The sequence below is a fragment of the Caloenas nicobarica genome, chromosome 4 (assembly GCF_036013445.1).
Source record: "Caloenas nicobarica isolate bCalNic1 chromosome 4, bCalNic1.hap1, whole genome shotgun sequence".
NCBI classification, from domain to species: Eukaryota; Metazoa; Chordata; class Aves; order Columbiformes; family Columbidae; genus Caloenas; species Caloenas nicobarica.
In genome coordinates, this window is record NC_088248.1 from 8,461,842 (window position 1) to 8,488,597 (window position 26,756).

At 46.2% G+C, this 26,756-nt stretch overlaps 1 protein-coding gene across 1 annotated transcript in view; it reads right to left on the minus strand.

Moving 5' to 3' along the window:
* Nucleotides 1–25,909, minus strand: part of ELOVL6 (ELOVL fatty acid elongase 6) — a 79,803-nt gene extending 53,894 nt beyond the window's left edge. The window contains exon 1 of the mRNA XM_065633239.1: nucleotides 25,698–25,909. Within this exon, the coding sequence (XP_065489311.1) occupies nucleotides 25,698–25,786 (89 nt within the window). The 5' untranslated portion in view covers nucleotides 25,787–25,909. The remainder of the gene's footprint in view (nucleotides 1–25,697) is intronic.
* Nucleotides 25,910–26,756: the final 847 nt, after the last annotated feature.

Below are 26,756 nucleotides of genomic sequence, written 5' to 3' on the forward strand. Positions count from 1 at the left end.
ACCGAAATGGGAGCTTTGAGGAGCAGAATTTGATCAAAAACATGCCGCCCTTTGGCTTTATCCACTGATAAAAATTTTTGCTTACCAAAAAAAAAAAAAAGGAAAAAAGAAAAAAAGAAGCAGTTTGCCATCCATACCCAAAGCTATTCAATAACCACAGTATTTTTCAACTCCTCATTTTCAGAGCTTCACCTTCTGGCTGATTAATTTGAGCAAAGGTCTAAGTAAATGAACATGAAAATCCAGTGGGAAATGCAAGGCAATGGTATCTATAAGTATTGCTACATCCATAGCATGTAATAAAACTACGTAGGTAACAGATTAAACATACTCTTAAGCTGACACCGTGAATGACAGTGAGCAAGAGCAAAGAAAGAGATGCAGCTTGTCTCCAGCAGCTGTTTATGTGGCAACGAGCTGTATCTCTCACCAGAGATGTCACCATCAATGCTGATAATGCATGAAATGCTACGATTGAAAAACTGTATATGGCAGTTAGATTAATATGATTGGTTTTGCCTTGTTTCACTCAAGAAATTCCAGAACTCAACATTAAAGGCTTCTAGGTAGAGACTTCTAAGAATATATGCTTTTTCTAAAGATGTGACCATCTCAAGAAGAACTGACAGGAAACAACTCTGAAAAGGGCAAAACCTTCCAAGGTGACATTTTACAGTGCTCTCATTATGTAGCTTTCCATGTGTTTACTGAACTGACTGGTGCTTGTTTATATTAGAGAGAGCAAGATTCAAAACCAGCCATTTATTCACAGCTTAAAGGCCAGAAGGGACTACCATCTCAGCTGACCTTCTGAGTATCTCAAGTCTTCACATTTAATCTAGGAACTGCAACACTGAGCTCAAGAAGCTGGGTTTGACTAAGGCATATCTTTTAGGGTGACATCTGCGCTTGAGAGGAAGAAATCCAGCAATATAAATGCATTGATTCCCTTACTAATTTGCTGCAATGCATAATCAGACTTATTACCAGTCCCAATTGCTGTGCATAGGACTCCACCTCTCAGGCACAGACCTTGCTCAGCCTCCCTTTTCCAGATGGAAGAGCTCTTTAGTGCTCAGTATTTTTTTTCCTTTCTGGTGCTAACATACTGATTTTGGATAAAATCACCAGATAAATACTTAAATTTCTCCTCAGAGAGCATCTTCAGTGTCCCTTGAATTATCTGTGAGCTCTTTCACAACTTCTTCAATTTTTCCAATAACACTGTCAATGCTGGAAATATGCACAGCATTTTTTTCAATATCCAAAACAATATTTCCCTTTTCTTCCTTGTTTGCCACTTTGCACATTGACTCAAGAATGTTCTGTGGAAGGAAAAACCTGACCCGCCTAAAATAGTAACATCCATTGCACCGGCACATCCTCCAAAAAAATCACACGACCTCCAAGCACCCCTCTACGTACCATTAAAGCCCATAAGCACTGGCTGTGTGTGCTTGTTTTCTCTACAAGGCACTTTACCAAAGACTAAAAACATCAAGAAAAGCTGGGATTTTCTTCCTTCTTGGCTATAAAAACCAAATACCAAACCACTCACAGGCTGAGCGGCACAAAGCAAACTGAAAAAAGGTGAAGCTATACAACGGTTTGACTGGAGGTCATACTCAGCCCTTGGGAAGAAATAGCAAAGAAGAAAAACTACAACTAAAAGCACAGCCTAAGACCTTGGCCACCGCCTCATCAGAAGTAAGCACCAAGGCCCAGAAAGGCTCCAAACAAACTGCAGCTCAGCACCTGCTTAACACACCTTTTACGTGTCCGTCTCAGGGTAAGACAGCTGAAGAATCAAAGGAAATGCTGTGCAAATAACTCACTGTGCAGTTCTGAGGGGAAAACTTAATTGGACAAAACTACAGGTCTTCGGCTTTATCGTTACAAAACCAATTTTATCTTTGCCCTCTTGCATGTTTGAATTGCTCGATTGTGCAAGTGAACACATCACCTGGTTGTGCAAGCTCCAGGAAGGTGACATTTATTCAGCAAATATATGTAAGAACCTGAACTTCTAAAATGTTAGACATGTTAATGTAATTGTTTGCTTTCCTGTAATTATTGTAAGCTGTAATTTAAATACCATTCCTCCAATACAACTATGTAAAAAGATGAATTCTGCACCATGCACATAGATTCAAAAGGAATTCTTTCCTGTAGCTGTAGATATATTACCAGTCCAATCAGTCCAGATTTCATGTTGGATGATTATCACTTTTTAATGAAAATATATGGCGTAGAAGCAAAGTGACACTTCACACAGAAACTTTTAAGCCCAACCGCAGTATCTTCACACAGGTATCTGAATAATATTGAGAAGAATCGCCAAAGAGTTCATGTATCACCAGCCAAACAAAAAGGAAAAAAAATATTTTGAGTTGGAACATGGTATTTGTTCTTTCCCTTTCTGTGGCTTACAAAGCATTTTTGGTAGTAACCCCCCTACAGTGTTATTTCATTGTTTCTCCATTAAAATTGCCTTTCAGAAGTTTACATGTATACATCCATCCATCCACACATCACAGCTACATACAATTAATAATCCAGATGAATAATTCAACAAGTATTACAAAAACCTAGAGTTTTTACTTGCAGATTTATAGGAGGACTTAGAGAACCATTGCCTGTATCTTGCCCTGAATTAGCATTACACAGTTCTGGAAAGATCTTAGCTCTCTTGGGCAATTCCAGAAGCTTTCTGGCTTATGTATATGCAGTCAAATTCCTCTATTGGGTGTCTCAGAGCTAATGCATCTCTGAGGCCAAATGACAGTATGCTACAATTCCCAGATCTTCACCAGAGATAAAACTTACCAATGACATCTTGAGTAGAGTTTGATAGCATTTAAACCTCCCTCTGGTCTTGCTTCTCCTTAGTCAAGAAAACAGACATATCGAGCAGTTGCCAGAAGAAAGCCGAGACTGATGTTCACCTGCTGCTCTGCTTTGGTTACTGCTATTAATTATGCACAAATTCCTTGAACTTTCAAGGGTTTAGGGATATCTTGATGTCCTAGTTTCATTTCACTGGCACTACTGAACTTCCAAAGGATTTGCCTGCCTCAGGTGGTCTTTTCTTCTTCCGATTTGGAGTTACATCATTACTACTGCAACACGACAACAAGCAGGAAGCCCCAAGGCAAGCAGAGCAGCTCATCCTGTGGGGCTCAGAGGATTAGACATGATAATGGTTATTTGTGCAACACACACAACATCCTGTGTGACCAAAGCGCTGGGGTGGGCAGCTCAGGTTCCCCAGCCACACGGTGTGACTACCCGCAGCCAGCACGAGCCGTAATCATGCCAATCCTTCCCTGGGAATGCCTGCAAGCGGGATGATCCTTCTCTGGGAATGCCTGGATCCTCCTCTGGGAATGCCTGCAAGGAGGAGGATGCCAAGCCTGTACGGTCCCACCTCCCTCCCAAGGCTGGCAAGATGGGCGCAATCTCTCTGCAACTCCTCTTGCATAATTGAGGAGTGAATCCAGCCCTCAGTATTTTTAGATGGCAAACTGAGCTGAAGTACCTTTCATTATACGAGACATGTTGCCTGAATCAGTTCCGAGCAGGTGTGTGTGGGGGCATCACGTAAAGTCAATCAATACACCTCCCACAACCAAGGGTGCAATTAAGGGGAAAATTCCCAGGTGGCTCAGCTCACAGTTCTGCACAGGAAATACAATGGAAAGAGCACCACATTTCTTCCATAATTGTTTCCTGTTTACATGAAACCCAGCATGGAAGGGACCCTATAAAGGCAAACACCATAATTGCTTAGTGCTGACCAGGTTAATCAGGTCTGCAAAGAGAGGTCCAGACTGTGCCTCAAAGACTCTCCTTCTCTTTCAAATTCTCTCTGATCTGGCCTCAGAGGAAGAGGTTTCAATATACAAGGCCCTTTTCTACTGACCATTAAGCACATTTTGGTTTAGTCATCTTTACAGCTGGGAGACAGGAGGAGTGATCCAAAAAGATTAGACAGAATACAGCAAATTCCTCCTGGCCTTGCAGGAAATTGAAGCCTGAAGTCCCTTGCAAAGAAACCAATTTTGAAGCCTTTGAGATGTTGATGAGAAAGTTTCGGTGATTTTTTTTTTTCCTGGAGTCATTCTCCATTCTTCCTGCTTATTTCCCAGTTACTTTAACTGCCTAAACGATACTGAACTAAATCTAATATAAAAATATGTAATCATCCTAACAACAATTAAAAAGTACAGAGCCACCCAATTCATTCATTATAATCTTCTAAAATGACTTCAAAATTTGCCTTTTGTAAAAACTGTGCCTGACCCTAAAACCATCACGAACCTGTGATTTTCCTCTCCCCACGTAGACACTGAAGTGCAGAGAAGAACAGATGGATTTCTGCCCAGTTCTGCAGGCAGGGAACAGGGGAAAGAGGACCCAGTGTCTACATGAGTTTGCTGCTGGGGTTGCCCATCGTTGTTCTATTAACAGGCGGTAAAGAACAGCATCATTGTAATCCTCTATTGGGTATTCCACTCTGGCCACACCAACCTGTGTTACTGCATCACTTGTTGTTATTGAGGAATAGCTTATATAAAAGCTAAGATATGATTTTATCATCCCCTTCTAAAAGGTTACCATTTAAATACAGACCTAAGTCTGTCTCTACATGTAACTCTCATGCAAAGTCCCACACAGAGCATCCAGAATCCCACGCCCTGTGTTGAAGTTTCAATGCTCTCAGAGACTTGGCTATCCGATTTTGCCTTATCCAATCTGTAGGAAAACTTTTGCTTCGGGAAAAGACTACTCCACCTATATTGGGTCTGCTATGTCTACTGTATGGTTAGGACAGCTCTTCTGGTGCCATCCATGGAGAGCAAAAAGAAGTAGTATTAAATAAGAGAAGCAAGCCTTGGTGTGTCAAGTAAAATTATTATTTTATAACTGAACAGTAATAGAGAGTAGCTGTTAGTAGAAAAAGTACGAGTCTACCCACAGAATAACCTAAAGACAATAGTGATGTTTCTTCGGAGAGCTTCTTCTGCCAGGTGAAAACATTTCACATTTCATTAAAACCTGAAATGGTCTTGTGGTTTTTTGCTTCTAGGTGTCTGTACTTTATGCTTCACTCATTTGACTTAAAACTTGGTCCTAACTTAAGAATCTATGTGCAGAAAAGCATTACCGGGAAATGCTGAAAACTTTGCTACCATATTCCAGCCCACACTGCTACAGTGGCACAGGTTTAATAATTGTTTTAGGTCTCCCAAATTAACCTCTTATCAGACTTAGGATGGTTACCCAAGTGACACCAAAAATGTACTGTCCTAACGTACCACTGGAGAAATTACAGAATAAAATTATATAGAAAAGAACAGTAGAAGTGGTTGTTCTATATCCCACTTGAAAAAAGTAACCCTGTGAAAGGTTTGAAACCTTCTCTGAATTCAGCGAAATGAACTTACCTGAACTTTAAAATGTACAGCACATTGGGATTTTAGATGTAGCTCACATTCACTGTAAGAATGAGTAAGAATCAAAATCAATTATTTTCAGTATTCAAAAACTCAAATGTAGTTGAAACCTGGGCTTGAATCGTTCACTTTGTACCTGCAGATTTGCTGGATCTTCACCCTGAGGGGAGGGGGAAGCAGCCAAAGGTACCAGCTCACTCAGGACCACAGTCCAGGCTGGTATCGAAAAAATGCAACGCTGTAAGACACAGAGTACACAGAACCCACAGCGAAGTGGAAACGGGCTTATCTCCACGTGTCAGTGACTGTGGGTGCAGCAAGCCTCTCCAAAGTGATGCTTGTTACATTTACTTTTGAGCAGTGCCATACAATTGAGGCACCGCACGGTGTTACTCAAGGACAGGACTGTTTTCTACTCAAGGGTGATAAAACAATGTTTGCCATTAGTGTGACTGCAGCCTACTGGATAACACACTAACCTTTGGAGAGCAGTCCAAACACTAACATCATTATTTACCTAACCTGGGTTAGAAATAGGATCACCAGTCAAATACATTTTGATGTCTACTGGGATAAGCTATTTCACAAAACCGTTCCCTAATGGTGCAACTGGACACCTCTCTTCACAAAGCCCCGGACACTTACAGAAGTGTTTATTGCTTTGGTTTACAAGCCAAAGATTGAAAGTTGTTCTAAGCTAAACAGATCATAACTGGAAAAAGGCCAGGAGCAAGCCAAGGAAGTGATACAGATGGAACATCAACACCAGGAACCAGAGACTCCAGCTGTGGTTAGACAGGTTTCATCATATATGCCTTAACCACTCAATTTAACCAGGGAAAATGCTGTAGCCCTTCATGAACTAATAAACTGTCAGGAAAAATTTAAAGGCATACTAATTATGGTATACTTATAAAAAACCAAAATTGTGTTAACATTTGGAGAAGAACAGGTTTAGTACAACTTCTGCAAAAACTGCACAGACCCGATACCTGAACGGGTGCTTCCAATTAGTGCAAAAGTATTTTGTCATAGTTGGGGAGGAGTTAATGAACAAAATCTGTCATGTGAGAGTACCTGCAATATGACTGCAATACATCTGTGGGGTATCCACATCAGCATCTCTTTAAACTCAAGCAGATTTAAACAGAGACTGAGAGGTATTTACTCATAAATCAGCCAAATATGTAAATCCCAGGATTTGCACACATTACCTCAAGTTATTAGACGACGAAAGCTGATCCAAGGAAGGTCAGCAAGCATTTAGCGCCGACATACTCTTAAGAAAACAAGAGACAGAAAAACCTGACAAAATATTTAGGGAAATCGCACCACAATTATCTCTGTAAGAGAATAAAGTGTGAAATTCTTCTCTTTTTAAGTTAGCATTCTTTTATGGCTGCTCATGGTAAGGAAGAAGAGTTGTCCTATGGCATTAGTGGAAGCCATGCCCCGGCAAAACATGCAGGGCTGGGTTTGCTTCCCGAAGCACAACAGCAAAAACACTGAAGCCACAGGTAGAGACTTAAGCTCCTTTTGTACATATTTCTGATACCAACCACAAAAGGTATCCCTCCAAAGAGATGAACAGTCAATTGGATGATGCTCTCTGATCATTTAGCTGCAGTGATACACCTGCAATTCTGAATAAACCAGGAAATCATGAATAATCTTTATTTTAAAGACAAAACACTGATTCTATTTTTTAAATAAAGCAGAGGTACATGTAATGTGCATTTAGTTTAAAATCTGACTTACAAGATCAAAATGCCTGAATCCTGGAGTAACACCAAATCTTAGCTAGATTAACTTTTAATCACTGCAAATCGGGATAGAAATTGCCAGCTAGTAGAGGGCAGATTAAACATTAATGTAGTCGAGAAACTTTGAAACTTAAAATTGAATTGCTGGAGAAGCACTTTTATGCCAAAAGAAAAGATGTTCAAACAACACGGGGAAAAAGTGGTGGCTGATACTTATTCTGTTGTGCTGTAACCAGCAGGATGTTTCTTCCAGGGAATCTGCAGAGGGCTGGAAACATCATGCACGAAGCTTCATTTCAGTGAACAAGGTCGTACGGTCTGCTGGGCAGCTTCTCAAACCTTCTTGGCTGGTACAATGTTTTATGCCTCATTTGAACCAAACCAAATGTGTTTCTTTCTCTCTGTCCATCAGCCTTCCACCCTATACCTCTGCCTGACAGACACATACAAGCACCCTTTCCAAAGCCAGCTAGGGATGCTGCTTACAGCTACAGCATCAGGCTCCTTTCCACAGATGTTTTTAAACTTGAGTCCAAATGCAGACCTGAAGTCTACACGGGTTAACAACAGCAGAAAGAAATTCATCCAAGTATCTGGGAAATACAAGTACTCTCTCAGAAAGCTGCCAAGTCTGAAGCTTTAAAAAGTATCAACATACCATGTAGGCCAATAAGTACTACTGGATTAAACATGAATGCTAAAGGCCTATTGAAGTCATTAAAAATAACTTAACAACTTAGACTTAATAACCTCTAACTGCATTGAGATGCCTCAACATGCCTGTAAAATAAACAGCTTGAAAATCTTGTCTAACTATCCATTTAACTAATATATGGATATTTCCTTGACTCTGCCCACAGCCCAAAGTATCTTCCAGAGGTACAAATCTCTTCCCTTATCCTAAACAAAAAGCCAAGGGGCCAGCTTTGGGCCAGAGAGGGGGTATGGCACAAAGCTGTAAGGCCAGTAGTTTGAGGGCCAGCCAGGGTGGGAGCACACTTAGGGTTTCCAGCCTGCAAAGGTTCTCCTCGACTCTCTAAAAGAGGGGATTTGAAAGCTCGGTGGCAAAGTCCTGGTTTTCATTTTAAACTCTGCACTGAAGCAGCTATTCATCCCAGAAATTCATCGTGCAGCTGCACAAGGGGACATAAAAATGTCCCCAAGAGCAGGTGCTGCAGTCTGGAGGTGGAGGAGAGCTCATCTGGTCCAGTACCACTCTCACCCCATCTTGCGACAGAGCTGTGCTGAAGAAAAAGCTTATTGCCCACCTCAGGCAACAGAAACGAACAAATATTTCAGTAGAGCAGATCTCAACAGGGTACGTGCCACCGCTTTGTGATAAGTCATCTTTTTTACAGTTCTCATACTATTGTCTTTTCTGGGACTGGTTTCTGTTTACTTGGGTAAAATAAATCTAAGTTTATGATTTATAAATAGGTGATGCCAGATGCTCTTTGCTGTTAAATACTATACAAATTCAGAGGAAGCTGGGATAGAGAAGATGGACTACTGCTCTGCGCACCATTTAGTCCTCACTACATGGGTCCAAGGTGCCAGGAACTGCTTTTGAGAATCAGTAAAAGTAAATAGAGAGTACAAGCACACACCATCCTGATGTTGCTTGCATATATACTTGCTCCAATATGTATTCAGAATCAAGGATAAGAATGTAAATCCAAAACTGAGTGAAGTTGGTCACAAGTCCTTAGCATTGCCACTGAAATGCCTGGAGGGCCTTCAGAGCTTGGTTCAAGAAGCTGACAGTCATTTCCACCATGAAGAAAGAGCTAACAGGAGAAGACACCAGAGAAACTGCATGTTCAACGCCCTCCAGCACTTACAAAAGTCACGATCAAAAATGCCAAGATTTTCAAACCTAGAATTTCTGTTTGCAAATGCTAAATATCTCGCTGACCTTGGAATACTGCAACCTGCAATAAGAAATGCCATAAATACTGTTCAGCTTGAGAAAAGTAATCATGCCTAAAAAGAAGCAAAACAGCAGCCCTTTCCAGGTTGAAGTTCCTTAAAGCAAAGCTACTGTGCCCGAGAACTCAGAAGGGTGCCTCTGTTCAGCTGCCAACATGCAGAACTGGCGCACAAGGGTTGTAGATTCAATGCAGGGAGGGTTTTGAAGGCACCATCGGTGCTGGATACTGTTTGGTGACGTTGGGGAGCGCCGTCTGTCTGCTCCCAGTCTGACACAAAATTGATGAACAGGAAAAGGCACAGAGGGAAAAAGCAGGCTTCGTTCACAGCAATGCTGCTGCAAGGTGATGCTGTGTGGTACAATCTCCTGGGAACGTGTATGTAATACTCTTTGAACCATGAGAGAAGAAGTTGTCTGCTAATTAGTTTCCTGGTAATTGGCCATGCAAAGTCATTCCTTGCATTAGGATTGCTGGGAAAACATTGGACATCATCATAACACTCTTTTCTCTTTTTTTGTTAATCAGATGATGTCTTGGTGTCTTCCACAGGTGAAAGCATGAGGCTGAATTACCACCAAAACATGCAGCCTGTGTCTGAAAGCACTTTCATGATGGGCTTCAAACTAGCCCTAAGCAAGCTGGACAAGAAAAATACATCGTGACCTGTTCAGACGATATTGAGAAGAGAAGATCAGATCGTTGCAATCATTTGGGATACCCATAGACAAAATTTAGGAGCCTGGGCTGTAAAGGGAAAAAAACCTGAAGACATAATTGTCTTTGCATACCAACTTGGATCGTCAACGATTCTAAGAGCATCACTTAAGACCAGAGTACCACCGGTATTTAGGAAGACACGCAGGAAATGAGCCATACCTCCAGATGTACGCGAGCATTGCAAATCAAAGACAGGCACTCTTTGAAGTGGCAAGAGGCAGGGACACTTAATGGCTCCAGGTGAGAGACCAAAGTGGGAAAGCAAGCAGGGCCGGCAGGGCACGGGGCTGCTGCAGCTCACCCGGAGAGGAGGAGCTGGATGGAGCCCTTCCAGGACCACCCCACAACCAGGGCGGGTGGCCAGCAGGGCCTTTGATCACCCACACACCTCTTGGACAAGCAGGGCAGCAGGGACCTAGCAGCTCAGCCGTGTTTCTCAGCCATGCCCGTGTACAGCTCCCACCCTAAAAGCGCTTTCAGACACAGGCTGCATGTCTTGGTGTCTTCTACAGGTGAAAGCACGAGGCTGAATTTAAATTTATCAGTCAAACTAGTGTTGGGGAGCAGCACCTGAAGAGACAGTAGGACCAAATGCGGCTGGTGGTGCGAAGTCAGGGGTGGTGATGCTGGGGATGGCCCTGCCCCAAGAACAGTGTTTCACAGCCCTCCCTCCCACGTAAAGGGATTCAGGCCTCAGTATTTTATTACTATGACTCACTTGTGGGTGAATTATATTAACGTTTGAATCCAAATGTAGATACCTCCCACCGCCATGGGAGCCAAACGCAAACACACCGATTATACAGTGTCTGGGGCACAGCCCTAGTAACAGAGATAAAAATCAACACATGCAGGCAACAAGAAAGAAAAAGGCAGTGCAAGAGTGAGTCAGCAAATGTAAGCAATATGTTAGGCAGGCGAGCATTTCTGAACGCACCGCGAGGCCGTTCGTGCTGCAAAGTCACATCCCCGATCAGCTGGACGACACACCACCCCGGGGTGACGGTCTCCTCCGCTTTCAGGGGGCACTCTGCATTTTCATACTGTTTTGGGGAAGGCTTTACTGCAGATTTCTTGCATCGCCCTCCCCCCCACCCTAAGTCTGGGAAATGAAAAAATCTGTAACGTGTTTAGAAAGACAGAGACATGAGCCTGGAAACTTGGTAAAGCAGAGGCAGCCGGCCGTGCTGCTGTGTCGGGTATCTCGGCAAAGGCTGCAGGTTTCCAGGATTAGCCCGATCACTCTGCAGACCACGAAATGCTCCATCGAGCCTGGTTACAAATTAGCCTGTGGTCTGGCTCATCCTCCTGCCAGCCCGCATGTCTCTGCAGAACAAGTGCCTCAGAGGACCATCAAAACGTGTCCCCATCAACAGGGGGACCCGTCCCGCTGCAAGCGGCCATCGGTCGGCAGGTCTGAATCTCTCCTCTCTCGGGTCACACAAATGACAAATGACTACAGTGAGTTCAATGGACACAGCTGCCAAATGCCATGAGTGGGAAGAAAAAGCAAGGTATGAGGCCAGGAATCTTCACAAAAGTGATGGGATTTCAAGTCGCCAGCAAACTTATTTGCTGTTTTTTCTGATCTGAATCCTGCTCTTCTGCTACTTCAAAAATGCACTCTAATTAACTCATATTCTTATATGCTCTGGTACCCCGAAAAGCATACTCGCTTTTGTAAATGATGTTTGTGAAGCAAGTGCTATTTAATAACTGCTTAACATATATTCATAACCTTCAAAATGCCTCCTATGAGTCAACACGCCATGACTGGAACTGGGATTTCTTTCCCCTTTCTGTTGCGTAAGGCTTTCTCCAGCATATGGCCACTATCCCAGAGCATGGCAGAAGGCAGCCTAAGCCCCTGCCCACATTCAACACTGAAGACGAGCAGTTTTATTCTGGAAGAGAAGCACCTGCACAGGGAGGATTGCAAGTAAGCCATTCTCTGGGAAACAAGCCCTTTTCAGTTTAATTTTCTTGCTTTCTAGTGATCTCCTACATATTACCACTTACTCCATAGCCACATCCTGCGCATTTACATCCTCTTCATCGGTATTTCTGCAGGAAGCCTGGGGGACGGCAGCTTATTCCAACTTCAGCGGCATTCCCATCTCTGTCTGAATCAAAGCTACAGCAACGCTAGAGCTGCCTCATGTACCTGTGCACAAAAATTTACATCTGCTTCCTACTCAGGTCACAGGCATGTCTTCCACTGACTTGAACGAATCCCAGATGCCATTTTTAGTAGGGATGGTCCTTGAAAGCCTGGATGGATGCCTCACCCACTCTTTGAATGAAGCTGGTTGAGCAGAAGAGTCTGGGGACCAGACTGCAGGGCGTTATTACCATAGCAGACTGTGAGATCCAGCTAGAGAAAGATGTTTATTTAATTCACAACTTGGAGCGTTTGTCCCTGTTCGTGCAGCTAGAAGGAAACTGCTCAGACTGCGTGGGTGCAACATTTTGGGCACATGAGCCACCACACGTTCTCATGGGTACCAAACGCCAAAGGACACATCACCTCCACGCCGTGCTGTCTCCAGGACTATGCTCCGGAAGGCCACGCAAGCAGCCCCTGGGCAAGGCAGCCGGAGCAATTTGATGATTTACTGCCCCTGTTGGTCCTTTCTGCTCCGCTGCGGGAGGTCATGGCCCCGGCAGAAGTCACGTCAGGCGGCCCTGGCACAGGCGGCTGTTTCACCTAAGCGTAGTGGTGGTTGCATCTGCATGGCATGAGGCAAAAGTACAGCTCTGGGAAGCTACTCTAGCACCAGCAAACCCAAGGCAACCCACCTTGACATCAGCCCCTTGTGCAACCTGGGTCACAGGGAGGTTGTTCCTGTTCCTTCACACACTGGCTAACATTCAGGGGGCAGAATCTTCTCCAGTGCCTGCCAGGGAAAATGCATGACAGTACCAAGTGTATGCCTGATGGGCTCTGGTTTATTGTACGTGCAATGGGAGGCTCTCAAAAGCACTGGGAATCAGAGTCTTGCTTCCTTTTAATGTCATACAGGACTTGGGAGCTGAGAAACCTCAGCCAACAGTCACTGGAACTGGTCATCCCAACCTGGTAAGACTTCCAGTTGCAATGGGTTTGGGCAGCTCCCAGAGCAGCCCCACTAGCTGTGCACAATGACCATTTTCAAGACATCCCTCCTGTTGTTAGAAATGTGACATGATCGAGCTTTCTGTCATTATAGCTGCTAACTCACCAAGAATGTGCCTGTGGGATTTGCCCTTAGCAAAAGGCAAAAAGATACTAAAATCCGTAACTCTCCATAATGATACAGTGAACACAAGCAGCACTCTTTCAAGATATACAGCTATTTTAACAACACAACAGCTACTTGAAATTCCACCAATTCAAGACTCATTCTAGAAAATTTAAACAAGACAAATGGGTTAAAGATCTCTGAGGCCAAATTCATGTCCCCCGTAAACAGATAAAACATGATCTAGTTTAATGGAAAGGGGCCTACTCTTTGCCAGCAATAAATACAGATCGTAACCAAGGTCATCAGGACACGGCCTATGAAGACAAAATGTGGGTACATAATCATAAAAAAAAGTGTAGGCAAGACACTTGTGGTCTGTCAAAAGCCTCCCTCAATTGTATATGCCATTTTAATTGATGCAATTCAGAATTGCTTACCATACTCACAAAAGTTCATAGAGATAAACCAAAGGACTACCCTCAGTATCTTACGTACCTTGCATGCCTACCCTGAAGCCACCGGCGTTTCGTTAGGGAAGATGCTCCATGATACCACAATGGCTGAAGTCATGGGGACAGCTGAGGCAAGAAGAGCATTTGCAAAGTCTGAGGTCAAAATCTGCATTTCCAGCTTTAACGCCAATACGCAATAGAGGGTAGTAGATCCTTTTTTGTTATACTAGTCCAGTTTTTTTCTCAATCAAGAGCATGCTACTACAGAAAGCACAGAGAGGAGCTCTGCTCATTCACCACACAGTAAAAAGCTATGGTAGCTCTTATAATTACTATTTCTCCCTAACTGTTGGATTGCCCATATTATCAGCCTGGTGTGTGTTTTTTCCTAAATGTAGACATCATCTCTTTTCTCTTCATATTCTTCTGGCATCTTTTCCAATTATTCCATTTACAGTAATGACCATTTCAAAATATGTGAATTGTCATAACCGTTTTACATACCAGATGCTACATTGCATTTAGCCAACGCATTCAAGTGTAGGAACTAAATCTCTTCTTACGTTGAAGCCAACAGAAGTTCTACTGTAGACTTTGTTTAGGATTTTTCCAGCTAATGACTGGAAAGCAGCTTCTAAAAGAGAGGCCCCTTTTATATGGGGATATGAAGGGGTTGAGGAAAGCTACAGGCAAGCACTCCTCTTGTGTTGTTACAGCCCTATTCCAGAAATCAAGGACCAAGCAGCTCCATCGGAAGGTGGTAGCGGGACTACCCCAATGCAGTACTGTTTCTGTTCATCTGGGGACAGCCCAGCACCGAAACACAGGCCAGCACATTCCCATTGCGCAGGCTGTTTAACCCAAGCACACAGGGCTTCCCCAGCCACCCCCACTGCTGGCTCCTCTGTTCCTAAATGGGAAAACAATATACAGAGAATCAAAGAGGGAGAAAGGGCGATGAAAAGGAAGAATCAAGTACATATCTGGCAGAGGAAGAAAATGCACGGTGGCGGGAGAAAGGAAGAAGGATGGCTGGAAAAAACTATGGTCCAATTAGGTCCCTGGAGTGTCCCCATATTCGGTGCTGAGAAGGGAGTGGTTTTAGGATGCAACTTCTCTCTCTCAGATCCCTGTTTCAGGATAAGATGACTCAGACACCTTACCTAGCAGGCATCTATGTGTGGTCAGACAAATCCCATCACCAGTGCCTGCAGGGTATTCAAAGGACTCAATGAGTGAACAGTAATATACATCATCTGTAATCACCAAATACCAGGATCTCAAACATGCAAACCTCCCAAGCAGGATCAAAAGACATCTGTGGAGTTACTTGGGAAAGGAATGCACTGTAACTACCATCTTTATACAGAGGTACCATTACACAGGGATCATCTCCTCGTGCGCATCTAGGGCCAAGTTTTCAAAATGTTTCTTTCAGCAAAAAGTTTTCTTCCATTTCCTAACAAGCACCAGCATCCTGGGTACAACAGCCTTGTGACAGTCTGGCTCCAAGTGTTGCAATAGGAACACCTAGTGTTGATCCTATCTTTGAAACTAAATTTTGAAATCTGTCCATGATGTAAGCACTGATGTAGGAGGGCAGCTCTTGGAAAATGCTGGAAAGCTTATGTGAAATTGTTAAAAATGAAAAAAATACATTTCAGATGTGATATTAGAAGTCAGTGAACAAGGACACGTTAACTGAGGATTCCTTTCAATGCTATAACATTTTTTTCACCCGTGGTGTTCGGCTCTCTGGAGCCATCCTCCCTCCAATGGGACAGAAGCAAAATTCCCCATTGGGTCACAGGGATTGCGGCAATATAGCTGCACAGATCTAACTTGCACAGTCCAAGCAATAACTTATTTAAATCTTTTCAAAAATAAGTATGAGTTTTGTCTGCCTGGGGTACCACTAGTATTAAACTAAACCCACAAGCTGCTGGGGGCAAGACAGAGTTTTGCACAGCATCTATGGACAGTGCCTTGCACAGGAGGAATTTCATCTATCATCAAACACCCAGAAATACCAGAGTATGCAGGATTGCTAGGTATTTTCAGCATGAATCGCCAATCCAAGTAAAATTTCAAAATAATGGATATAACACCACAGTATTTACAGAGTTCTCAGACAACAAATAATGCTTGCACAAAATAAACTGACGGTCTGTGTACACACAGAGCCATTGCAAGAGAGAATGTCACTCCCAGACAGTTCTGGCATGACTGGTACAAAAAATAGTATTTTCTTTATCGGGCATATGATCAATAAAGGGTTCTTAAGCACACAGAAGTGATCGGGTCAGATCAAAGGTTGAACTAGGTCCATATCTTGTTTCAGACAGCAGCCAACAGCAATGACTTATGAAAAAATATAACGGGGAAATGCTCTCACAAAATAATACAAAGTCGACATTACGCATCTAGAAATACTTCTACCTGCTAAACAACCTGTTTCAACAGGCAATCAATGCTGTGCACTCTCATCAGCAGTTCTACTTAGCATATCTTCACAGCTTCAACTTTTACCGTGGAAACACAGTGAAACCAGCAGGTTTTGCTGGGTTTAGGTCAGTTGCCCATGAGCTTGGAGATGCCGGTGCACAAAGGTCGGGTGCCCATCCACACCCGGAGAGAGGACCCAGCAAGTCCCGCTAGTGATGAGACCTTGAGGTCTAACATGGGCTGGGGCAGCCATCAGCCCCAGAGCTACTTTGTCAATGGAGCAAAAGTCTTAACAAAAGTGAAGGTAGCTAATCAAGACAAGAGGATCTAGACATCATCATAGAGTACAAAATAGCATGGAGCTTTCGGCTTAGCTGTCATGTCAAGGAGGATGAAGAAACAAGGAATTGAAACGTAAGATGTGCACGGAATTTCCTGCTAATAACCAATGCCTGTCTTGATTGTGACCTGCAAGGATACAGAAAAGGAGTTGGATAGACTATTTGAAGGACAGTTCCTTCCACAAATTTGCAATTAAGAATGGGCTGGACCTTTGCAGTTTAATCTCATGATACCCACAATAAACTGCCTCGACTCTGATATTATAGCAGCTCCTCTTACTCCTCAGTTACCACAATCAAGGAGACAAACTTTGCCCCACATCCTTGGCAAGAATATTCTTCAGTGCTAGTACAAGTGTAAAGCTGCATAGTAACAGTGTAAGACCATTATGTTTTCCGTACTGTTTTAATGTAGCTACTCATACCAGTCTTACTACCACCTCGGGATCACCTTTGTGATACAGTTAAAAAAAACAACTTTGGACATCCCCAGAAAGGAATTGTTACCCATTTTACAGCTGAGGAACTGAAGAAACAACAGCAATTTTCAGAGATGACACAGGTCCCTGTTTTCCATTGAAATCGTGGGACTTGTGCACTTTCCAAAGAACTGTACCTGACTGACTGATGCCTGACTTGCCCGAGGTGGCTATGGCTGCATTCAGTTTCAAGTCAGGCTCTGCACGTCCTCAGAGATGTATCGATCATCATTCATCTGCATGCCAGGTAGTGCATAAACCACTACACGTACTCTGAAAAGCTCCAAGTCCCAGGCATGGAATAAACCATTGGCTTGCATCACCCCCTCTGCTTCCCCACCCCAAATACATGCTCTTCCCACAGGAGGTCAAGAGCTGCTCAGCAGATACAAGATCCGCCCACCATTTCACCATTTCATGGCACGTCTGATCTGCAGGATCTGGGTCCCTTCTCTAGCCAAAGCAAGGTCGTGTTGGTTTTGGAGCCCTTCCACCTTGGTCCTGGTCCATAAGCAAGACTCGTGGCAATCAAAGGGTAAGATGCCCTCACAAAAGTCAACAAGACACGCAACCGAAGGTTTGCAATGGAGCACATAGTACAAGGCACACAGCGAAAGGCAATATCAGGTACCATCACTACTTTGGATCTGAGAGCAACAATAACCACATTGGCAAAATCTGCACATGAAGGGATACAATTTTCTCCTTGCCTGGGTGCAATCACAGCTCCTCCGTTTCCTGTTCTGCTGCTGGTCTGCACAACACTGACCTGGGTGTCCCTGCAGAGCCCCGCACCGGGCTGCACCAGCCTCCCCAGCAAGTCCAGCCCCAGGGGACACAATGCTGTGACAAAAACAGCAACAGCACAGCTTGTAGTAGCAGCAGCTCTGGGACGTCAGGGACAGGGCACCACTGTGCCAGGTGCTGTGTAGACACAGAGTAAGACAAAACCGTTCTACTCCAACCCAGGATAAGGCTCAAGTGGGCTGATAAAATGGTTGGCAAGAAAAAAGTTATTGGGTAGCAGTACATGGGTAACGTGGTTACACAAATAGCTCACATGTTGATACAGTCTGAGTTAGTGAGAAGTTTATTTTATCCAATGCTAATTTACATTTTAAAATAATAATATGTTTTAACCTCTGCCCATTTCCATTAAAAGAAAAAGCATCTAACTATCTACTGATTAAGCTTTCCAAAATGTGTTTTACGTTACCTTGCCTTGTGCAGGCTCAGTGGACCCTGTACTACAAAAATCATTCTCAAAGCTGCAGAAAGCTCCATAAACACTAATAAACGTTTACACTCGAAGCAAAAAACAGAAACCCCAGCTCTGTACCAACACTACCTTTGCAGAGAAGGGTCTCTGCATTCCCCATCAGTCTGTCTCCCCTCCCTGGACTCTCAACACACCAGGGGTACCAGCCTACCAGTGCTAACACAGTCATGAAGACAGAAATGCTACAGCCTTTCCCTTACAAATTCTTCCCTCTTTTTATCTCTATATTTATCATTAAGAGTCAGCAGATCAAAGTCAGCTGAAAAGAGCTTGGGATATACTCGTGAGCAAGGGGCAAAGAGTGCATAATGACATAAAGGAAGAAAAAAGTACAAAACATCCTTTTATTCCCAGTACCACTCTAGATGGCTGCACAGAAGAGATCGATGGCAAACGTAGTGCCTAACTTTGAGATTTAAATACTCGGCCAGACCTTTCTCTGCTGAGACCAATGGGAATGTGATCTTATTTGACTTTTTAAGGAGCAGCAGATGTGCTGGTCATGAATGTTCACTGTGTTTTCAGCAGGGGGGTCAAGGAAAAGGCCAGTTATGTTAGGGGTTGCAGAAAATGGAGTAATCGAGACCCCTAATCATGCAATGGGATAGATGGAGAGATCTCCTGCTAACCCTGAGCCCCATTAAAAGGCAACATCTACTGGCATGGAGTTCATTAAAAGACCGGGATCTAACAAATTATTGTAGCCTGCCTACAGTGTTTCTCTTACCAGACTACTGACAACCAAACTGCACCCATTTGAGGGAGGAGGAGAATATGGAAGCTGTCCCCACATAAATTTTATTCATTCCTCTTAAAGAAGACTTTTCTAAAGATTTCTAGGCTGCAAGGGACACACACACTGATTGTCCTCTTCAAAAAAACAGAAGGAAAAACCGCGCCAACCTAAACAACAGTGGCTCATCATCAAGGTATGATCAAAAATTGGCAATCGGGAAAGGAATGCCTCTGCAGTGCCTAGAAAGAGCCTAGAAGCACACGCAACCCGACAGCAAAACAGCCAACAGCAATTCACGTGCCGTCACACAAACTGCTGTCCTCTCAACGTGCAGCAATGACCTTGGCCAAAGATGCGCTTTGCGCTCCAGCTGCCTTTGCCCGGGGTGCAGAAGAGCCCGTGGAAGCCGATTACAGGTTGCGCTTTTGCCAGGATTGATCAAGTAGAGATGCTACCACGTAACCAAAAGGATATCCACTCGTGCTGCCCCAACAGCCTGCACACCACGTCCTTGGGAAGCTACGGCTTGGCAGATGGGACAGTTGGACCAGCGTGCATGGTGCCTCCTTCACTGACCCCGCGTGGATTTGGCCAGTGACGGATAAAGGTCTGTCTGTCTCTGCATAGGTGCCTGTATCCACACGTAGCAGAAATAGCTACAGACGTGAAAATACCGTCTTCCAGCGGAAAATTTTCCTGCAGTTCAACACGGCTGAGGTGTTTAGAGAAGGAAGGAGATAGCTGGGCACTCTGCACCGCAATCCCAAGGGAAATCAGCTTCTTCCCATCGCTCCTTTGTGCATCCACAAAAAGCACCCTGACTCCAAGGGTTCATGCCACCACTTGCTACTCAGTCTGTGCTTGCACAAACACCCCTCTGCTTTCACAGCATATGCCTCGTTGAGGATACAAGCCACTTTTTCAAAAGTGCCAAAATAATTCAGTGTCTAACATCTCATCCCAAACCAAAATGCTCCTGAATGCCCATATTCACTTTCAAAAATGACGGCAAGCTCCTAACTCACTTCTTGCTCCATTCTTACAAATTTATTATTCCCACAAGCAAATGATGTTTCACAAAGCAGGAGAGATGTCTTCACTCTCAGAAGCTTAAAAATTAATGAAGCAACATGATAAGAGATGTGTTCATGCTCTCAGGATAGGGTGAGCAAAAGGCCAATGCCTATGTTTCAGCGGTAGGCTGAATCCAGAAGACACCAATGTATTTATCTTCAGGATGACATATTTGTGCCACCATCGTTTTTTCGTTGGTGTGGTTTTTTTTTTTTTTCCCCCAAGTACACACAGAGACAAAAAAGACCTGAACCCTGAAAGGTTGTGACCTGTTATTTCCCATAGACCCCAGCCTTAGATTTTCAAGGAGCCAAAGCTCTGTGATACTCCAATACACTGGCTTTTGCTCAGAAAGGCCTGTGGGATGGAGAAAAGGCAAAGGAGCACGTGTCCTCTAATCTCTGTAGCACCAAAGCTGCTGGGCACTGGTTGCCCTGTCAGCTTTATGGCCAGTTTGCACAAGAGAGCAGCAAAAAGCCCCTCTGGGGGATGAAATGTGAAGGTAGGCTAAATTCTTGGGCTGCCTGAATTTTGCTCAAGTAAAACAGTCCCTCCGTGGTAAAGAACAACTCATACATCTTCCCTTGGAGTCCTTGCCGCGGCACAGAGAGAAGGACAGGGTGACTCCACATCCTTCATTGGCATTTAGCAAGAGCTCAGGGGAAAAAAAAAGAAAAGTAATTTACATCAGTTTTTGGCTGCCACGCACGGATGCCTGGAGAGATACGTGCACAGCTTCTCATTCCTGATTTCTGCATGATGTAAAAGTAGCTTAAGTGGATGAGGGAAGCTTGTTCTGCATTTAGGAAACAAACCTGTCTAGGATGACGGTGCTTGTGTGAATTATTAAAAGGGAAGCGCATTTTCAAATCCAAATTAGCTGACCCTCTGCTCTTCCACACGCATGTCCAGGAAAGAGAATCATGCCAAAGGATAAATTTCTCTCAGCACTGGCTACACTTTCTGCCTCTTGCCACATAAAAGTTTTGGTAACTAAAGGTTAAAAATAACATTCTACTCCAGGATGTTTTTTTCAAATACAGAAATATTTATACTCATCTAAGGTTCAAAAAGTTAATTTCAGAGTCCAGTTTGGGTTAACAGTGTCCTTTAAAGCCAAAACATGCCCAGCTGCCCTTATGCAGTGCCTCACTATTTACTGAAAGCTCATTAATTAAAACAGCCACTTCCTGCAGCAGAGCCCCACAGCCTCTTTGGGGAATAACCAGCTCCACTTTCCTCCTGCTCGTCCTCCCCTGCTCCGACTCAGTTCCCACTATCACCTGCGAGCAGGCTGCCGGTTGCCATCGGTTAACCCCGGGCTTTTTGGGGAGGGGAAAAAACCCAAAAAACCAAAAAAACAACACACCAGGAGAGAGAAAAGCCAGGAGAGGCAGAAGAGAGAGGGGAGGCTGCTCGAGGGCAGCAGCCGGCCGGAGGGCAGGGTGCTCGGGGCAGGGATGGCGGCAGCTCTGCAGCAGAGGAAAAGTTTCTGTGATTTTAGGCAAGCCCTCGCGTGACGTCATCTCGCCCAGATAATCTCGGCGCAGTCAGCACAGGCCTCCTGCCTCCCCATTGGCGAGCCCCTCGTCAGCAGACATCTGAAGATAATTATTATTGGCCAGACAATTATAACAGGAACAACTGTCACTTTGTGCTGATGCCCGAACCTGGCGCTCTGCAGCGCGATGGAGAAGGACCCCGGCGGCCACCGCTCCGTCCATGCCTTGCTGGCACTTTTGCTTTCCTAAGCACCGGCTGGTTTTTGCTGCCTCACTGGCTGCAGCTGGGAACCGGGATCTCAGCGCCGCAACCCTTTCTGCTGTATGTCTGACTGAACCGTGAATCTTCTGAAAAAACAGTAATGTGTTTATTCGCAGGAAATAAAAGACTAGAGATGCATTAACTCTCATGCAGCAGTTTAAGGGAAAAAAAATAATCCTCCGCAGATTATTTACTTTATCCTTCTATGAAGAAGTTCGGGAGGAGGTGCTGGGAGAGTTTGATTTGAGAAATTATTTTAAGCAATTTTTTTAAAATAAACATTTGACTTAATCCTGATCTTACTGAAATCAAACCTCCCACGGCCTGAGCATGATAAGATCAAAGCGATACTGTATCTTATATCAAAAGCTACCTGCCTGATGGCACTATATGTAAATGTACATCAACAACGGCTTTCCCGCAACATGAAGTGTAAGGAGTTTCATGAGAGTAAACAGACCTGTTAGTTCTTTAACCTCGTCAAAACCTGTCGTCACTTGTTTAGGGAAGAGAACTAATTGTTGGCTCTCGTCCTCAGAGACCAGCAGGCTGCAGGTCTCCTTTGCAGCCTGCAACTCTCTCTGTTGTTCCTGCCTGGCTGCAGGACAACCAGGCAGTCTGGGGGCTATACCATAAGGGTGTGCATACACATAGAGCCAAGCATTCAGGGAGGCACAAAACCCACCAGCTTGTGAGTGTCAGGAACGAGACCATTCATTTTTCCTGTGAAAAAGCAGTAGCCTCTTTACAGCACTGCTAGTCTAGGCCCAGGCTCTAAAGAGATCCCGGCACAATGCACATTGCAGGATGAGCGCCTCCCTGCAGTGAAGAAGGAACATCTGGACTGAAGCAAGGAGGACCTCGTTCGCTGCCATTAGAGCAATTCGCCAGCAGATATGCTCCATTCATGCCAGCTTCAGAGAGATGCTTTCCAGGGGCAGACGGGAGAGAGGAAACAAACCCTAGGATGGGGTTTGCTGAAGAAATGTCTAGGTGCTGGCAATGGGTGAGTGCAGAGGACATGCACTTACCCCAGGGAGTGATGGAGCTTGGAGCACAGAGGCAAAGGAGGGGTGAGCCTTGGGAAACAGAACGAGCCACTTCATTCCTTTGCTCTGTGATCCATCCAGACCAATCATACTGCTACCCTAGGCTTTCTGTTCAAGCTTTTCCAGCTTTAGCCTTACGCAGTTATAATTAAAAGGGCTTGCAGTGCTTTAACCAGCTCAGAACCCAGAAGGTATGTAAAGAGATTCATGTTCTGCCTCAGATTGGACTTTGTCTTCATATACAACCTAGTCAGGCTCCAAAGATGCTTCTCAAAATTCAAAAGACAGAGTCAACTCCTTAGAGCCACTGCACCCCCCTAACACCCTATAGTCTTTTGGTTTTCCACCTTGTAAGGTATCAAGAAATATTTCTAAGATGGAAGTAAAATAACAAATGCCTCATCTGTAGAGCTTGTTTACCTCCATGTTAGGCACCATAATAGTATTGCATACTAATTTAAATGGCGATTACAGTACAAAATCCTGTCACAGCCTTTCCTGAAGCAATTCCACTTCCAAAAGAACAACCGTGTTTATCCCTACAAACTACTACTTAACCACCTCATCTTAGGATGCTCTTATGTTAATGATGCATACATTAAGGCTAAGTCAAGAAGCCACATACTGCCACTGATGTCTGCATAAGCAAACCTATCGCATCATCCTGATATGAAGCAGAAAAGCCTTCTTGTATGGCCCTTAGCTGGTGTTTTTTATCAATAAAGGTCCCCTGCAAAATTCAGGTGAATTAAACAAGTGAATTTCCTGAAGACAAAACCACACAATTTAACCTGAAACTTGGAAGAATATTCAGCAGCACTTTCAGGAAAAGCCTGACATGAAATAGACCTCGGCAGGCACAGCTCTGTTTCATTTCCAGAAATGTTCCCCAGCCACAAGCAGATCGCTCTCCTCCTTTACTTTCATGTGAATCAAAGGTATTAAGTCATCAGTTCCCTTAGAGAAGGTGAAAACAGACCAAAAAGCATGTGCACACGGATCATGATGTCTCTTTAGCTGTATGGCAGAGGCGTAAAACTGACCGTCTCCTCCTCTGAACCTGGGAAGTGGGAGCCTGGCCTTACGGGAGTCCCAGCTGGCAACCTCTGCAGCACATTAGATTGCCAGGGAGATTTTAATAACACTGCTTAGCATTTATATAGTACCTGACATCTTCAATGCACCCGGCAAACATTAGCTAAGTCATCAAAGCGCCTCATGAGGGCATTTCAGCATTATTACCCCCTACTCGCCTGGTCTTTCCCTGCTGGGGAAACTGAGGCCTAGGAAAGGTTATGTAATGTTCCCAAGGTCATGTCATGAAGCACAGCAGAGCCAAGAAGATGCAGGAGTCCTGGTTCCTAGTCACATTCTTTAATCTAAGCTGCATTTCACCCAAGTTATTTGGGTATTATATACACTCAGGTAACACCTCCTCCATCCTTTTTTACCAGTTTGTCCTACTCTGATGCCAGTTTTCTTCTGGAAAATGGACAAAATGGGAAACATCCAATGCTTTCAGCCCCAAAATATCTATGTGGTCTCCTTTCTCCTGAAATGTGAGTGACACCAGGCATCCCTCAAGAGCTAATGAGCTCACCTACAGGAGAACAGAGGTAGACATACACAGACTTAAATAGTTGTTTTAATTATACTGCCCTTAAAAGCCCACAGACTAGTCACTGGAGGATCCTAAGCAAGTCTCTGGCTGAGAACCACCTACGATCTGGGAACATTCTGCCTTGCAAATGTAGGCACCAAAGCCTGGACCCAGAAAGAGTCCTATCCTGCCATCATCACATGAAGCTGGCATGCAGAAGGTCCTCACTTTGGAGATACGGAGATGACAGAAGCTGAGAGGGCAGGCAGCACCACCAAGGGAGGGTGTGCGGGTAACAGGAAAGTTGAGGGCAGGTGGGGAGAGGGACCATGTGAGCAGCAGAAAGGGCAAGACTGGGCAGCAGGCAAGGGTGATCAGGGACGGTGCAGCAGCAAGGAGTGGGTGAGGACAGGCAAGGTGTGAACAGAAGATCCGTGCAGGTGGATGAAGCCAGGATGAGGACCGGGAGGAAGGTGTGGGTGGGAGTGATGGAGAGGATGAGGACTGGGAGGAAGGTGTGGGTGGGAGTGATGGAGAGCGGGATCCCCACCCCGAGGGTGGCCCAGAACACCCCGCAGGAGAAGACAGAGGGAACCGGGGTGTTCCCTCCACCCCTGCCTCCACGCTGCTGGCCAAGGCCCGGGAAGCATCATGGACTGTACCCAGGACCGGGGATGCTGCCGGGGAAGCGTGGGGCATCGAGCAGGCTCCCAGCACACCACTCTCCTTCGGCGGGCAAGGCTGTGTGCGTGCGTGTGTCCGTGTGCGTGTCCGTGAGGCTCCGTCTCGCCGCGGCCCGGGAAGCCCCGCCGGGTCCCTGCGCAGCCCCTCGGCGCGGCGGCTCCCGCCGCAGCTCGGCTCGCCCCGGCTCCCCGGCCGCACGCACATGCCGGGAAAGTTAATAGCCGCATGGCTGCAAATGAAGTTTTATTAGGAACTGGGGGAGGGGAGGGGGGACGGAAAAGGAAATCCGCGGGGAACGCGAGCACAAGCGCAACTTGTTTTGCCGGGCGTGCTACGCGGGGAGCGGGAAGGACGGGCAGGGATGGAGGCAGGGGAGGCTGCGGGCAGAGCCGGGGCACGTGTGCGGCTCCGCGCCGCCGGGGGGCCGGGGCACGGCGGGAGGGGGCGGCAGCGGGGCTGGGGGCCCACACCGCGCCGCCGCTGGGATGCCCCGGCCTTGCGTAACCCGGCGGGCGGGCGGGCGGCGGGGCGGCCCCCGCCCGGGCGCGCAGGTAGCGCCGGCGGCAGCGCCCGTGTGCCCGCGCACGGCCGCGCAGAGCCGCGCCGCGCAGAGCCGCGCCGGCCGGGCGCACACAGCGCGCACCCGGATGGGCTCAGCGCCTCCCCGCCGATGCGGGCGGCGGGGCCCGAAGGCGGCACTCACCAGTTCTCCTGCATCCACTGGATGGCCGCATGCTCGTTGAACTGCTTCTCGAATTCGTATTCCTGCAAAGTCAACACTGACATGTTCATTGGCGCGGTGGCTGCGGAGCCGCTCCCCGCGCTGAAATGCTGCCTGCCGCCGCCTCGGGAGCCGGGCCCCTGCGCGCCCGCCGCCGGAGAGCCCCCGCCTCTGGCCTGGCCCGCCCCGCCTCAGCGGTACCCCGGGTTTAGCATAGCTCCGCTCCCCTCCGCGCCTCTCCTCCCGGGCCCGCCGGTCTCCTCCTCTTCTGCGGCCGCCGCGCAGCGCCCGGGGGCGGCGCGGTCTTAGTGCCCGCCCGCCGCCGCCGCCGCGCCGCCGCCCGGGACACCCGCCCCCGCGCCGCCGCCCCTCGCACACTCTCCGCCGCTCCGCACTGGAGCTGCGCTCCGGCCTGGCGCGGAGGGAAGACCCCCCCCGCGCCAAGGCTGCCTGAAATAGCTACAAAAATAGGAAGCCCCCATCCCTGCGTTGAATTGCTACCGCAGCGTCCTGCGCGCCCTCCCTGGCCACCCGGGAAATGAAGGAGCGAAAGCTGAGGTTTGGCCAGAAAAGCAAACGCGTACACCTTATCCTCCCCCCAAATCTCTACCTCCCCTCGTCCTTTTTGCATTTCAAGTCGATATGCACCTGCTGTGACTGACACCCCCCTCCCATTTCACGGCCGGCGCCCCGCGGTGGACCATGTGTCCCCACGGCCCGGCTGTGCCCGGCCATGCCCGGCGTGCTGCAGGGCCACAGGGCTGCAGCTGGGTGTCCCCACGGCGGGGACACTGTCCTGCAGGCAGGCATCCCCAGACACTGTGCACAAAACCACTCGTGTGTTATCACATGGATGGGGCTGGTGGAGCATGCGGCAGAGACCCCGAGCGTAACAACCACCTGCTCAGCTCCTCTCACAGCTGGGGCACACGGTGTTTACGTATCCTTAATTTTGTCTTCCCGTGTCATCTTCCACATGCTGATGCCTCCCGCTGAGCTCCTGTGATTCCAACAGCACCCTGGACGTGCTTTACAGTACAA